Raw genomic sequence first — 16,622 nt, 5'->3', positions numbered from 1 at the left:
GGCTCTGCAAGGGGGGGGGGGGTTCCCGGCCAGGCTCCCCCATCTTCTAGCCACACCGCCCACGGGGCTTGTGGTCTCAACTCTGACTCATGTCATCTCATCAGGACCCATCACCTCAACAGGGCCCTGATTTTGAATATATATATTTTTTAACGGCAGAAACTTGTCAAACAAGATCTCACACGGAACCCCACCAGCACCCTGCTGCTTCCCTAACCCCACCCCACCTTTCCTCCCACCCCGCAGCGACTCACCAGCCTACCTGCCCGCCTCCTGCTGGGCTGGATTGGGTGGGCCACACCCTTGAACACATTTACAATTTGACTTATACATTTTTAGGCTCCTGACTCTTAAGAGCAGAATGTGGGCTGTCCATACATCTTGTTGCGAACTTGAAAAATATTCTGAGTGTTTGAGCAGTTGTTTGAATTCACCTGAATCATGAAGTCCCTTTTCATTAAATCACTTCCTTCACAGGTCAGGGCACGCTTCGTAATCTAGACATATGCTGGGAAACACTGCTCAAGACTTGAAGATGGTGCTTTTCGGGGACATGCTGGGAGTTGACTAGTGGACCTTCCTCAGATTATCTGCCTCTGCAGGGTGGGTGCCTTTGACTGACTCCTACTGGCTGGGCCCTTTCACATCTCTGTGGGGCAGAGCTGGCCAGTAGAAAACCTATGAATTTTGTCTGGTCGAGATACAACCAATGTCCACTTCATAGAAAAGATAACCCCAAACAATGTATTTCATTGTTCTATAGGATATTATTGTTTTTGTATTTATTTGCAAATTCATTTCAGCAAATCTATTTTTCAAATTCTTCTTTGAATGGGTCTTAACATTTTACTGCTCTCCCCATTAGTTAATGAGGTACGTAAAATCTTTCATATGCGCTAATTTATGTTTTATATGTGCTCATCTTTTATATTTGCTTGAGTCATGATTTTAACTTTTTGAAAATTACACTTTATCATGTCAGAAGCAATTTCTACTCTCCTTAGTAGCATGTGGCCTGTTGTCTATGCAGGTCTTTTTAAAATATTACTGTGAGAACCCCATCTGGAATATATAATTGACTAGTCTATCCATAAATCACCAGAAAGATAAAGACTTGTCAAAGGGAATTACATAAATGGCTGACTGAGGGAAATCAGATGGAGACCAATTGGAAGTGAGCCTAGAGGGCCACTGTGGCAACAAAAGCATAAGAAACCCACGATTTGGAGATTTCATCAGACACTAAGAGAAAATCTGCTTAAAAATGTAATGTGTGAGGCTCCACACTGCTCTTACCTGTGGCTCCTGGGGGCCTAGGGGTGCACAGGGCTGGAGGATTTGTCCTGCTAAATGCTTATCGGGGATGGACTGAGAGGCAGGGGCCATGCAGAAACCACGCACAACAGGTGCCGCCGCTGGCCTCTTACCTGGGATTGGTAAGATTGTAGCAGGATTTCCAAATCTGTAGCATGTGCTTACAAGTGAGGAGCGCCTCATCCGGGCCCCGGCACAGCGACTCCAACTTCACTTTGGAAAACAGTAGTCTGTGGTGGGGAGATAAAGGGAGAAAAGAACACAGCTCAAGCCAGAGTCCCCACCAGAACAAAACAAAGTAGCCAGAAGGTCTGTACTCATTCTAGAAGGGGGTGTCCAAAGGCTGGATCCGAGGGAAGCAGTGGCAGGAGGGCTGAGGATTCCAGAACTCCAGGCTCAATATCTGCCTTTGCATAAGTCTCACCGCCAAGGCCAATGCCGGCACAATGCCACCACGTGTGGTCAGGTTAAACGTATCTGGAGTGGCTAATTTCATTCAGAACGCAGGGATTTTATTAAGACCGTGCTTTTTAGAACAAAGCCAATTTATTTGCAAAACTTCAAAAATGCATCAAAAGCGAATCTTGATTTATTTACAAAATTACACAGGCGATGTAATTATCTACATAAATATCTACAGATAACCTTCCACAATGATCCTCATCATGGGAAGGAGATGAAAGCCTGAACCGAGGGCACATGAAAAGGGGGCCTCGGGCTAAGGCCCTCTCCTCTTCCATCTTCTCCAGCCCTGCTCTGTAGGGGCTAGGACTTCACCAAGTCACCCATAGTCACCCACTACCTCTTCCCAATTTTTTTTTTTTTTACCACCGATGGCTTCGCGTTCCGCCCAGACTTTCAGGGCACTAAGCTTGGCCCCTTCTCCCTTTCGTGGCCCCTCAGAGCTGCCCCGCCCCCTAAGTCTACTTATGTCCCTCTAGACATCAGCTCCCTTGGTCCCTGGGCTCATCACTACCGGCCCTGTGAAAGCCCCAGCATAAGCCCAGGTACCGCCCTGAAGGTCTTGCTGTCCACTCACCTGCCCGGCTCTGAGAAGTCATATAATAAAGATCTCCAAAAATCATTTTCATTCCCAGCTCAAGAAACTACAATGATTCCTTACTGACTGTAATAATAAGTCAAAATTCCTTATCGAGTCCTTTAAGACAGGGGTACTAGTCCGCGGCCTGTTAGGAACCGGGCTGCACAGCAGGAGGTGAGCAGCGAGTGAGCAGAGCTTCATCCGCCGCCCCCCATCGCTCGCATTTCCGCCGGAACCACCCGCCCTGCCTCCCACGGCCCCCCACCGGTCTGAAGAATAATTGTTTTCCGCGAAACTGGCCCCTGGTGCCAAAGAGATTGGGGACCAGTGCCTTAAGACACTCTGCCTACTGGCCCACTCCTATGTCACCACCCCATTCAGTGCCATGGATCCCACTGGGCCCTTTACTCCTACCAATGTAATTCACTGGCCAAAGGCTAGGTTCTTATCATAACTCGAAGAATATATGCCATGTTCTCAATCTTTTTTTTTTTTTTTTGCGGTACGCGGGCCTCTCATTGTCGTGGCCTCTCCCGCTGCAGAGCACAGGCTCCGGACACGCAGGCTCAGCATCCATGGCTCACGGGCCCAGCCACTCCGCGGCATGTGGGATCCTCCCAGACCGGGGCACGAACCCGTGTCCCCTACATCGGCAGGCGGACTCTCAACCACTGCGCCACCAGGGAAGCCCATGCTCTCAATCTTAATCTCTACTAATCCACGTCGCTCCTTAATTCTTCCTAAATTCAGCTAAAACTCCACCTCATCAAATAAGTCTTCCATGGGTACCACTTTCACACCTTTATCTTTATGCCGTGTGTATCATATCAGCTGGTGTTTGTTGTTAATAAAAAGAAGACAAAGACAGGGAGGAACTCCTGTTTTTTAAAGGTCTTCTATGTGCTTGGCACTTTTACAAAACAATATCAGTGTTATCTTTGTAAGGACCCCTCTCAGTAGGGGGTTTTATCTCCCTTCAATAAAAGAACCCCTGGCCTCACTTCTACAGTGCTTAGAACTGTGCTCTGAGGCCAGTGGGCTTTTAAATCAGCACTTGCTCACTGACTATTTTCTCTATAAACTGCAGAAGGTAAAGAAATATGTTTCTAGTGATTTAAGTTAAGACATATAGGAGCTATGCCTCACTACTCATTTGAGGGCAGGCACTTCGGAGGAGGAAAGTCCGCCCCCTGCCCTGGGAGAGGTGGAAGGAGGGCGGTCCTAACAGTCGCCACCCAAGCTCAGGATGGGTTAGCACCAACCACTCCCTCCAGATGGAACACAGGATGTCCAAGGGGGAGCTGGTGGCTCCCAGAGGGGTCAGGGCTGCAGCCTTCTCAAGCCTGGGCCTGCAGAAGCCCAGGACGATGGAATAACAGGCCAGGTAAGGAGACGGATGGAGGCCCTGATCTACCAGCAGGTGGGCGTAAAGAGTGAGGCCAGATGTGAGAACAGGGCTTGGCTTCTGCTCAAAAACACCTCGAGAAGTGGAAATTCCCTGAGGCCTTTCCGGGACTGCCTGCAAGGGACGGCAGCAACTCAAGCTGTCTTGAGGGGTTTTTAAGGAGCCGGAAGCCAGCTCTTGCTGATGTCTTCATGAGTCTAGAAGGTGGTGGGAGTACTTCTCCACCAGAATCTCCCACATGACATGGGCCCAGTTGACATGGGTCAACTGGAACATGTGTTACAAAGGGAGGAGGAGCTGCCGAACGGTCACCTGCCAGCGTTTGGTGGAGACCTACTTGGAGGCCAGAGACCCTCGTGGATGAGGTCTGGGTGCCAAGCAATTTTGGCCAGGGGAGACCCCACAGAGACCACGATGTTCTCTGGAGGTGCACCGAGTCCTCTGGCTGAGTCAAGCTCGGAGCTTGCCAAGCCACGGAGGGCCACGGAGTCGTGGGGAAGGTTTCCCGGCCTGGCAGGCAGCGCTGCGGCTCTGAGAGCAATTATCCACGATTCCTCTAACCATACCGAAGTACAAAACACCAGAGCTCGTCTCTAAGCCACAGCTTGGGGGAACAGTTCTGCGCAAGGCTTCTTGGCTGGAAAAAGAACTTCTAATTAACATGAAATAACAGCTTTCAAACACTTGACTCAGGATATGGAGTTGAAAGGTGTGGGCTGGATTTCAGAGAACCAGACAGGAAGAACAATAGTAGAATTGCTGAGCCCAAATGATGGAAAGGGTACTTGGAAGTGAGACAAGAGGAGCAGTGTGAAGGAGAGGCTGACAGAGAAGAGGAGCTGAGGGCACAGGCTGGGGAGAGAGAGCAAAGCCTCTCGGCCACTGTCGGATGTGCCCAGCGCGATGGGCAGACAGTTCCAGGAGCCTTTAGCTCCGACATGTTCTTGCGTGCAAAGGAGAAGCAGGAGATTGGAGGCCTCAGAGACTCTGCTCCTTCTCGCCATTCCCCAGACCTCGGCTGGTTTATAAGGCAGAGAACAATGCCGAAAACAGAACAAGGGACTTGTCAACATGTTTGCCGAGCCCTGCTCACACATTTCAAGATGGTTCGAAAACATCTGGCTGGGTGCACGTTACACTGGCACAGACGTGAAGATAAGCGTTAATGTGCTGCGTTTGATGTCCAAAGATATTGTAGATTCCATCTACTGAGGAAACCCTGAGGCAAAAAACCTGGGACCAACCAGCACTGACTGCATTTCAATCTGTGGAACTGTCAACCTGATAGAGAGGGCAAAGGGATGGCCGGGCTGAGATCATTTGCCGGCCACATCACCCAGGACCCACCACAAATTAAGTGAGATGTTCCTCTTAAGTACAGTAAGGCATCACATGCTGGGAAAATGGTCTGTTCCTCTTCCCTGTACCTGGCTCAAAGTCCACTAATGTAATTAAAAAGAATTTTGCCCAGAGACTCATTGAATACTTACAGGATATTAATGAAGAATAGAACCTCGCTAAAATACCAATCTAACAATGTTCCTGGTAGTCCAAATCTAGCATCACGTGCAGTGCCTTTTACGATCTGGCTCCTGCCCACATGCTTAGCCTCTGTCTGCCCTCTGCCCGCCAGGTACGTCCCCTATTCTAGCCACGATCAACTTCCTCCGCATGTCACTCTCCTTCATGCCCCTGGGCCTTTGCACATGCTGTTCCTTCTGCCTGGAGTGCCTTTTCCATCCGCTTCTGCTTTTTAAGCCTCTACTCATCTGTTGAGATTCAGGTCAAAGAGCCTCCCCAACTCCCAACCACTGAAGCCAGCCTTAAGTAATAGGAGCTAAAACTCCCAAATGGAAATGCAATTCCAGAAAATACAAGAGCTCTCAACTGTGGAATAATAAGCTATAAGCCAGGAGGCTTCTGCTTTCAAGATGGGTGAAATAATAACAATAACGGCAGCAGCTGCCAGACGCTGTAAATACGTAATCAGCGATCTCTACAACAACCCTCCAAGTTAGGCTGAGAGCTAAGGAATCTGCCCAAGTTCACGTTGCCAGTCGCTGTTAGAACAGAAATGTAAACCCAAACCCATTTGACTCCAAACAGCCAAACAAGAAACAGAGGAGAATGACTTGAAATGTTCTAGCCACACTACTGACACTAATGAAGATATGTAGCATTTTCTAATCCATTGTTAAATATTTAAAACCCTAAAATGTGCAAAGATCTGTGTTAGATACTGTGTGGAATAAAAGTGGCATAAAATACAGTCCCTTGCCCTCGGAGAAGTTACAGTCCAATCAGCAGGGAAGACTTGCCACGAATATTAGGCAGGATTTCTGGCTTAGGGACAGATTAAGGCCCTGAAATCTGGGTAGGGCTGCAGGAAAAGTGGAGTTTGGGCTCCTGGCGTATTGTTCCTAGGATACGTCATACATGGTTCTTTAAAAAATGATCACATTAAAAAAAAAATTGATCACATTTGCCTGTGCTTTTTGTGACTTGCCTCTTTCACTCAAAAGTCAGGCACATATAAAATTCTAGACACTTGAAGGATGCAGTTAATCAAGGCTTTACTTTTCATTAAAACTAACAGAAACAATACTTTACCCCATTTTTGGAATTTTTTGAGAATCCCAAGATAACTCTTGAAATAACTGTCTGGCTTAGTGTAGAGCTTAGAAAGAAGATACAGGCCCCTGGTGAAGCTCTGGGGCCATGTGGCCTGGTGACTTTTCACTGGGCACCCTGGAGAATGTACCAGGGCCAGGTTTAATGTCTAATCCTCATACCCGGGAAGACTTTCCTCACTCCCTGGAAACTGCCCCCAAGCACTAGGCTCCCCCTCTAGCACATCTCTCTGGTTTAGCTTCACCCCGGGCCCCACCCGCATGAGACGCAGACTCAACAGGATTCCTCGAGCTTCTGCCATGTGCCCTCCCATCTTCCTGCCTGTACTCACTGTGCTCCCTCCGCCTGCCTAGAAGTCCCCTCCCCAGCGCCGCCCCCACCACCACTCTACCTGTGCAAGTCCCACCGTCTGACATCTCCTATGACTCACCCCCTGCCCCCCAGGCAGCATCTAGCTCCTTCCTCATCTCATCTGTATAAAATATTTTTTGTAATCTGTTTACTCACCCCATAATTTGTACAGCTGACTACCTACATGTCAGTGTGCCTGATAATGAACTTGAATTTGTTCATCCTTTTGTCAATCATTAAAAAAATGCCTATTACACCCTTGAGGCCACAAAGGGGAATAAGACATGGTATCTTTCCCCACCAAAGCTCACAGTCTAGTGTTACATACACATATGTGACGAACACAAACATACATATGGACAAGGTTCTCTGTCAGCACAAAAGGAAGGAGACAGGGTCGGCCTGGGGCGGTCGTGCAAAACAGCTGAGAAGTAGGACTTTCACAGTTAGGGTGGGAGGGGTCCTGGGGAAGGGCCTTCCAGGCAGGCAGATGGACCATCTCAACAAAGGCAGGAGCGTCCCGTGCACTCAAGGAGTGGTGTCTGGAGTCTGGGGTGTAAGGCTGGGGCCCGAGAAGAAGCTAAAAGGGTAGATATGGCTAAATTCTGAAGTCTAATACACGCCCCGCTAAGCTTTCTGATGAAGAACTGTCCATGAAAATAAATTAGGAAAGTTTAGAGAAATTCTAAAGTAATAATTCCCTCCAATCTTATTTGGCAGTATAAACAATGCGCTCATTAAGTCCATCAAGGAGGAAACACGCATGTTAATAAACAAAACGCTCACTAATTAGCAGATCCGTAAATGCTGTATTCAAGGCAACTGATTCAGAAAGAACATCACGGGAACCTTGAACGTTTGGTATTTTGTGCTGATCTCTGTTTGTGTGCTCTTGGGCTCAGCATGCCAGGGACCTGTCTTTGTTTATCTGCTGAATGTAGGCTGGGATGCAAAACAGCTGTGCAGAAAACGCATGTGGTATTTGCCCACGTGGGGCAGTGGCCACGGGGGACTTGGATACCTCCCACATCTCTCACTTCCCGGGAGCCTGACCTGAGAGCTGGAGTGGGGCGGGCTGCCAAACACCTGAAGGGAAGTGTCACCACTCTGTCACCAGGTAGAAGTGACAGTACATCAGGCAGGGGTGGGGAGGAGGTAGGTATGATGAAATGAAATTTTAAATTGAGAAGATGGCTTGGCAGCCACAGATCAGATGGTGAGAGAAATTGAAAGAGATGCGCCCCAAGCACGTGGTGATGAGCAGGGGCGGTGGAAATCTGAAGCCAGATGAGTCAGCTGGGAGCAAAGTCAGACAGGACCGAGCGGCAGCCGGTCACGGAGAGGATGTTCCAAACACCTCTAACCCACCCCTCAGAGGGGGACGAGGGGCTGCTTTCAGGTTTCAATGTGGCTTTCGTGAAGGAAATCCATCTCAGTTCCTTGTTACCAGCATTTCTCATGTCCTGCTGGTCTTGGAGCCCTTGCTCTCCTGGCCGGGTTTCCAAAGCAGCCCAATCCCAGGAGGTGGTGTTCTCTGCAAAAAAGCAGCCTCTGATCCGAGGCTGAGTCACTGTCACTGGAGATCAATGCCACGACTGGCCTGGGAGCTGCCTGGCCTGATGCAGCTCCACAGGCCCAGTCACCACCAGGCGAGCCCATGATGGTGGGGTTGCAGCTGTGCAGGCCTCAGAGCTGAGGCCTCCAGCCCCCTGAGGACCCTCTGACAACAGCTGGAAGGGATGGAGGGGGGTGGGGTATGGAACCAGTCATGTGACTGCTCCCATTAGATACCAAACACTGCTTGGGGGGCTCTCACTAATGGTGGCTGTTCAGTAAATGTCACCTGAATGAATGATCTGTCTACTCAACAATTACACGGGAAATACACAATTTCTTTGATCATCTGGCTTACCTAACTGCTGTACTGATGTGCTGTTCATCGACTCATTAGAAAAAATAGAGATTTTTCCAATTAACCCAACCCTGGAAAAGGCCTTGAGAGGTCCTCTAATGCTTTACTGCTCAAGAGCGTGGTTGCGACAAGCAGCCTCTGCATCCCCTGCGAGCATGTGAGAAATGCAGAAAGTACACACCACTCTAGACCCAATGGATCAGAATCTTCATGTAACAAGAGTCCTAGGTGATTTGTGCAAACTTAAGTTCAAAAAAGCACCACTCCACTTCATAACTCTCCATCTTAGCCTTCAAATGGTCTGAGTTTTTTTAAAAAAGACATCCAAGGAAAAGAGTTCCCATAGTCCCTACACTTAGGCAATTCTACCTGTGTTTATTTCATTCCAATAAGGATTTTGAGGGTATTTTATTCTTAAATTCAGTGGCAATTCTGATCAACCACCTACATCAAGCTCACAAATGAAGGCTACCCCCACCTGTGGTCTTGAACCTTCCTTTCCTTCTGGAGAGATTCTCTGGATGGCTTCCTGGTGGATGTGCTAAAACCCTGTCCAGGTCCTTCCCGAGCATCTCCAGTGAGGGGCAGCGTACTAAGCCAGGGGCACCATTCACATTTTCGCCCACATAAAGGGCACGTCCTGAGTCTGCAAAGCACTGGATAATCATCCACTGCCTTTGGGGGTCCTCTTCAGGGCTGGAAAACTCAAACATCTTCCAGAACCAAGCAAGTAAACAGGAGCTGAGCTCAGGATCTCAGGGAGTGTTTGGAGTCATGCCTGCCTAGCCTGAAGATAATTAAATCCAGACATCTTTGAAATGTGCAGTTGACCTCCTGGAATCCTAAGACATGTCTGCTCACAGGCTGCCAGACAGAAACCCTTGGTCTACAAGTTTTAAAGGGATCAAATCTGAGTGCCTGGTTTCCTTTACAACACCCCCAAGTGCATGCTGACTCCTGCTGGCTTTGCTAACACGACCACCAAAGGAGGGTTTGGAGGGCACGGCTCTTGCTATGAGTGCATCTTCTCCAGGAACGAAGCCCTGCCGAGCGACTGGCACAGGTGGCTCATTGGCAAACTTCTGTCTGGGAGTTTTTACCACTGAGGAAGTTCTTGAAATCTGACCACTTTCAGGGCCCCTGCTTGCCGTGGAAGGAGACGCCGCACAGGGTGCTGGCAGGTTTCGGGGGACATTCAGCACGGCTCCCAGTCACCGTGAGCCTGACCCCAGCTCAGGCTCCCAGATCTGCTGGTTCCTGGAACATCGACGCCACGCTTGTTCAGCAAAAGGAAGCATCAGGGTCAGACACCTCGCTCTGCAGGACTTAGCAGCCCCTCATCCTGGCCTGGGAGGCTGCTCGGAGTGACGGTGCTGGGGACCGTCCTGCCGTCGCTTCTCGGTAGCCTGATCCCGCCTCCTCCTCATGACCCGCAGGGACTCCTGCACGATCCCGTATCAGTTACACTCTGCTTCTCATTTCAGTCAAAGTGTCAACAATCTGGAATACTCCCCCATCCTCCTCACGATATTTTTAGAACAAACAAACAACTGACATATTTAGCTGAAATAAATCACCCCAAGAAACCCCAGTTTGGCTCATTTTTCGCTCCCACTTCAGCTATTAATCTCAACTCCGATTAGCGTCCTGGAACCAGCACCTAAGCCGGAAATGACCAGGACGGGCTGACTTGAGAACATGTGTGGAATCACGCTGCCCAGACTTGGGAGACCTCCTCCCATGCCTGAGTGTGATGTTTTCATGAAGGGAGCCCTTTCATTCAGTGCTATCCACAAAGCAGCAGTTGGGACGGTTTCCTGAGCACGGTCTGACCGGGTGGACCCAGGGGCCGACGGGGCGCAGGGCAGCAGGTGGCCGAGAACCTGCCCCCCTCTCTGGTGAGCGATTCGGTGAGCAAGTGCCTTGGGCCTGGTAAGCCCTCTGCTATACAAACGTGTAAACAGGAAACATTTGAAAAAAAGTTCTCCATTGAACTACCCCGGCTCTAAAAAGAAATAATCTATTCTGTCTGAACCACAAAGCCATTGGTTGTCTCTAAAATCGTGAGGGGGCGAACCAAGAGCAGATCTACTGACAGGCCGCTCCCCAAAAGCCATCTCTGCAGGATTTATTTCTGACTCGGCTGCCACGGCCTGGATCTCCCCCCATTCCCACGTCTGAGGATGGGAGCTCAGGAAGAAAAGATGCACTGGGGGCCCTTTTCAGGGATAAAGGCAGATGCCAAAGAGTGGGGAATCCTACAATCACCTAGACCTAGAAGGAAGAGGGCTCAGCCCGATGAGACACAGACTCTAAGGGAGCCATGAAGTTCTGTAATTTAGAAATGGCAGCCTCTACCCAAAGTCAAGAAGGGCGCCAGAAAGGAAGAGAGCAGCAGGGTGCTGCGAAGCTGGCCAGCTCCGTGGGACCAGAGGTGGATCAGGCGTCCCGCTGGGATCACAGGCCGAATGGAGGCATGGGTCCTTGCACAGAACCTGCTCCCGTGAATCCTGGCCTGTTTTATCCACATTCTCTCTTTACCTTCTCTGTGTTCTCATGTAGCACATCATGAGGTTTGGTACACACTTGGCAGAAGGCGGGCTCTCTAACCCTTAACTGGAGGGATGTTTAAAGCAGAGCAAGTCCGACCATCTGCAGGTGGGTGATGCATTCCCCACCAGCTGTTTTCAGCTCAGGATCCCACAGGAATGCTTACGAGATAAATTTGAATATTCTTTTCTTGCTCTCCTTTAGCTCTCAGGTGTTTTTGTTTTGTTTGTCATTAACTTAAAATGCAAAGACCACTACAAATGAACTGGCATTCAACTGGACTTGTACTATTGGAGGTTTTCTCACAGTTGGCTGGGTACCTAGCAGGAGCGGTATGTGAGCCCCGAAATAAGCAGACATCATCATTTTATCATTTGGCGGAACTCGGCAGAGTGAAAGCGGAAACAGACACTAGACGAAACACAGGTAAACATGCTTAGCTATGAACTAGGGCCTCTAGGCTGCTCAGCAGGGTCGTCAGTGTACAGATGTGTAGTAATGTTTGCAGCAAGCTAAGCTCTGGGTTAGGGGCTGGGGATCCAGAGATCTCCAGGAAACACCCCGCACGAATTCTGAAGATGATACTCCATACTTTGAATGGTGGGATGAGATATATAGGAGAAGTTGAGACACTGTAAATGAGAGCACTGAAATAAATAAACCTTCTGCATGCCACCATCGGGGATGGCTGGCTATGGGGTGACTGCCCTGGCCTGGCTTCTCCCAGCAGCCAGGCCTTCAGACAAGCTCTCTTCCCAGGAGGACAGGGAGAAAGGCGTGCAGAACTGGAACCCTGTATCCACTCAGCACTCTACTTTGTCTCTATGATTTTGACTACTCTGGGAACCTCATCTAAGAGTAATCATACAGTATTTGTCCTTTTGTGGATGGCCTGTTTCTCTAGCATAACATCCTCAAGGTTCATCTATGTTGCAGCATATCAGAATTTCCTTCTTTCTTTCTTGCTTTCTTTCTTTTTCGAATTTCCTTCTTTTTTAAAAGCTGAATAACATTCTGTTTTATGTATGGACCAGATTTTGCTTATCCATTCATCCATCCATGGACACTTGGGTGATTTCTACCTTTTGGATATTATGAATACTGCTATTATGAACATGAGTGTACAACCTCTGTTCGAATTTCTTCCTTCAATTCTATTGAGTATTTACCCAGAAGTGGAATTGCTGGATCATATAGTAATCTATTTTTATTTTTTTGAGGAATGGCCACGCTATTTTCCAAAGCAGCTGCACCATTATACATTCCCACCAGCAGAGCACAAGGGTTCCGGCTTCGCCACATCCTCTCCAGCACCTGTTAGTATCTGTTTTTTTTGTTTTTGTTTTTTTAAATAATAGTCATCCTAATGGTATCTCATTGTGGTTTTGATTTGCATTTCCCTAATGACTGGTGATGCTAAGAATATTTTCATGTGCTTACTGGCCATTTGAATATCTACTTTGTAGAAATGTCTATTTAAGTCCTTGGTCCGCTTTTTTTTTTTTCGTGCGGTACGCGGACCTCTGACTGTTGTGGCCTCTCCCGTTGAGGAACACAGGCTCCAGACGTGCAGGCTCAAGCGGCCATGGCTCACGGGTCCAGCCGCTCCATGGCATGTGGGATCTTCCCGGACCGGGGCATGAACCCGCGTCCCCTCCATTGGCAGGCGGACTCTCAACCACTGCGCCACCAGGGAAGCCCCTTTGTCCACTTTTTATTCAAGTCCTTTTGCTGTTGTTGTGGCAAGTTGATTTTAAATAAGCTACTGCACCACTGAATCCACTCCACTTTGGTCCGTGGTGTCGTTTAGGCTGTCACCCACTCTCCTTTGCCCAAAGATCCCCTCCCCACCTTGTATCTGAGGAACAGGCATCCCTGGGTTGGTTACCTTGCACTCATCCCTCCCAGACATCCTTCAGGTTTCCAGTGAATCATTTCTCTAGTTTAATAAGATGAACAGCCTCTTTCCTTGAGTTCCAACTTTCTATCAAATGCAAATTTAATAGGCATGTTCATTACTCCATCACTCAGCTCAGACATAAAAATAGCCCATAACACCTGGCCTCTCAGTAATCACTACATCAAAACATTACTCAATATGATATTTCAACTTAAACTGAGTTTCTCTGAGACTACGTGTGTTAAGTGAGACAGACTGAGAAAAAGGTACAATCTTACTTGCCAAGTAATGTTTTTTTTAAACCAGGTATATATACTCCACTCAAGAAAAGAATGATCCTCATCAAGTTTTCTGGTTTACTGAAGAGATTAACAGAGGGTATAGGATAAAAATCCTGTTCATTTGGATTGTTAGCTTGAAGAGAGCATAAATTGCCTTTCTCTTGTCCATGGCGGCATGCCCAACAACACCTCACGTGGCAACTGGAATGTGGGAAGAACGCAATGCTTCGAAGGTACAGAGCACAGAGGCCAAGGCCAGGCTGCCTGGGTTCAAAGCATGACTCTGCCACTTACTAGGTACACAACTAGACAAATCACTAAACCTCCCTATGCCTTAGTTTCCTTATCTATAAAATGGGGATGATAATACTACCAACCTTTGATGGTCTCATGATGATTAAATTAGTTTAAAATATGTGAAGTGCTGATAGGAGTTGCCTGTCACAAAGCAGTGCATAAATGCTAATGGTTATTATTGCTAAATGAGTGAACAAATGGATGAATGAATGAATGAATGTTATATATGTTCATTTCTTTCCATACAGTTAGTTCCTGTTGATGTAAAAAGCAGCACGATTGTCTGAAAAAATCTGTTTCCACCAGTACGAGAATAGAAGACCACATACAGAAGAAGAGATCGTTTTCCAATCTGGTGACTTGAGGATCTGTTTCAATATCTGATATATCAAAGTCATGGATCAGAAAACACCATAATGATCCCACTTGTATTTTTGTCTTTGAGAGGTTTCAAAATTTACTTTTTGTGCTTTGTGGTAACATTGGATGGTTTCTTAAGTGTGTTGTTGATTTGATGACCTCTCTGAGAGCCAGAGAATAAGTGCCTGTACGTGTTCTACTTAAGTAGGGAAGAGTAAAGTTCAAATCAACTAAAAATCTGTAATTAGGAAAGCTGTACAACCACAATTTGTCTCAGGGCAAGAAACTACACCCTGGTGTGGCTGCCCTTAGCAGCCATTGGAAGGCTTGCTGAAATTAGAATAAAATATCTCAGTTATGCTAAAGTTCTCAAATGTACCACCATTGGTATGATACTATCTGGTATATTTTCCAGAGGCAAAAGTAACAAACTGGGGGCTTCCCTGGGGGCGCAGTGGTTGAGAGTCCGCCTGCCGATGCAGGGGACACGGGTTCATGCCCCGGTCCGGGAAGATCCCACATGTCACGGAGCGGCTGGGCCCGTGAGCCACGGCCGCTGAGCCTGCGCGTCCGGAGCCTGTGCTCCGCAACGGGAGAGGCCACAACAGTGAGAGGCCCGCGTACCGGGAAAAAAAAAAAAAAAAAAGTAACAAATTCTCAGTTCTCACTGCGATATTTTATCTAAACATGAATAATCCCATGGCAGAAACACGAAGTCTGTGAGGGCCTGACCAAGCCCTGGCCACACTGTCTTTAGGAGAAACAATTGTTCCCAACATCACCTGGCATCTACTTCTACATTCTTGGGCCAATGAGGAAAATTACTAAGTAAAATACATTAATCAATTAGGAAATTTTTGCAAAGCTGTATTTTAAAAGAAGAACGATCGAGGCTCTTATACCAAGTACAAGAGATAGCAAATCTATCAGAATCTGTGAACACTGTTCAATATAAAAATGTGTACTTTGTTAGATTTTATTTTGGAAAAAACTTACAGTGTGTTAGAGACATTTAATACATAATCAGCAAATACTAATTTTTCATCCTTTTCTTTAGGCATTTAATAGTTAAAGGGTTTAAAAAGACAAGTTTTCAACAGAAGAAGGCAGTATTAGAGGAACAAAAAAGACAAGATACATACAGAAATGGCAGACATACATTCATCCATCATTAATTATATTAAATGTGAATGGACCAAACACTTGACACAAAAGGCAGAACTTATCAGACTAAACAAAAAAAGCAAGATCCAATGATATGCCAGCTATAGGAGAAGACATACTGGAAGAAATAATGGCTGAGAATTTTCTAGAAATGATAAACAATACAAACAAGACCAATCCACAGTTTTAAAAAGTCCCCAGCAGGACCTACTCACAGTGAAAATGCCAAGCATCAGCAAGAATGGCAATGAAAGCAGCCAGAGAGAAAAGGCAGATGACATTAAAATGAACTAAAATTAAACCAACGGTTGACTTCTCAACAACGACAAAAGGAGCAAGATCACTGTGCTGTGAGGAAATGTGAGCTTAGAATCATAGATCTAGTTTGAAAATCTCTTTTGAGAGAAAGGCCAAATACAATTTTAGACACAGGTCGAGAAAGTTTGCCAACAACAGACCCTCACTAAAATTTCTAGGGTAATCACTAAATGACAACAACCAAAATAGAATGTTTCTTTTCCAAATTAGTAAAGGAAAAATATGTAATAAAAACATAATTATTTAAAAGAAGGTAGGAAAGGAGAGGATAAGATATGAAAAAAGAGCAGGACTAATAGAAAACACAAATGAAGTGGGAGACACTAATACAAATATGTCACTATTTACAATAAATGGAAATGAACTAAATGTTCCAGATAGACTGTCAGCCTGAGTTAAAAACAAAAAAAACAAAAAAAAAACCAGCTATATTTAATGAATACAAGAGTGCATGTAAAATATAAGAATATAAAAAGTTCAAAGAATGGAAAAAGATATTCCAAGCGCACACACACACAGTATGTGTGTATACATGTATATGTACACATATACATGGCTATTTGTATGTGCAGGTATGTGTCCATCATACAAAATAGACTTTCAGGCAAAATGAATTATGCAACTACTTACATATTGCTAAAAGGTTGAATTTACTAGGAAGACATAGCAATTCTAAATTTAAATGCACCTAATAGCACAGCTTTTAAAAGGTGCATTTTAAGAGAGGCCCACGTACCGCAAAAAAAAAAAAAAAAAAAAAGAAGAAGAAAAAATAATTGCTTTAACTATGTTAAAGTTATGTGGTAAAACAGGACAATCTACCCATCAGAGGTAGTTTCAATTATACCTCTGCTCAAAAACTGATAGATTAAGTAGAAAAAAAAAAATCAATAAGAAAAAAAAGATCTGAAAAGCACAGCTGATAGCTCAACGTAATAAAATATAAAAAAAATTACCCCCAAATGCAGGAAACATTCTTTTTAAGCACACATGAAGTATTTATAAGTAGTGGCCACATGCTGGACCATAAAACAAGTCTCAACAAATTTCAAACTTATATTGATTATAGTCTCTGAACACAATTCAATGAAGTTAAA

General features: G+C 46.3%; 1 protein-coding gene across 2 annotated transcripts in view; it reads right to left on the bottom strand.

Annotated features, from left to right (window-relative positions):
* TTC7B (tetratricopeptide repeat domain 7B) overlaps positions 1 to 16,622 on the bottom strand; it is a 245,588-nt gene that overhangs the window by 66,213 nt on the left and 162,753 nt on the right. For both annotated transcript variants that reach the window (XM_007471886.1, XM_007471885.1), the window contains one exon: positions 1,428 to 1,544. In XM_007471886.1, the coding sequence (XP_007471948.1) occupies positions 1,428 to 1,544 (117 nt within the window). The remainder of the gene's footprint in view (positions 1 to 1,427; positions 1,545 to 16,622) is intronic.

This window comes from Lipotes vexillifer, unplaced genomic scaffold (assembly GCF_000442215.2).
Source record: "Lipotes vexillifer unplaced genomic scaffold, Lipotes_vexillifer_v1.1 scaffold751, whole genome shotgun sequence".
In the NCBI taxonomy this organism is placed as follows: domain Eukaryota; kingdom Metazoa; phylum Chordata; class Mammalia; order Artiodactyla; family Lipotidae; genus Lipotes; species Lipotes vexillifer.
The sequence above is the reverse complement of the archived record's forward strand: the minus strand, read 5'-3'. Positions and strand labels throughout refer to the sequence as shown.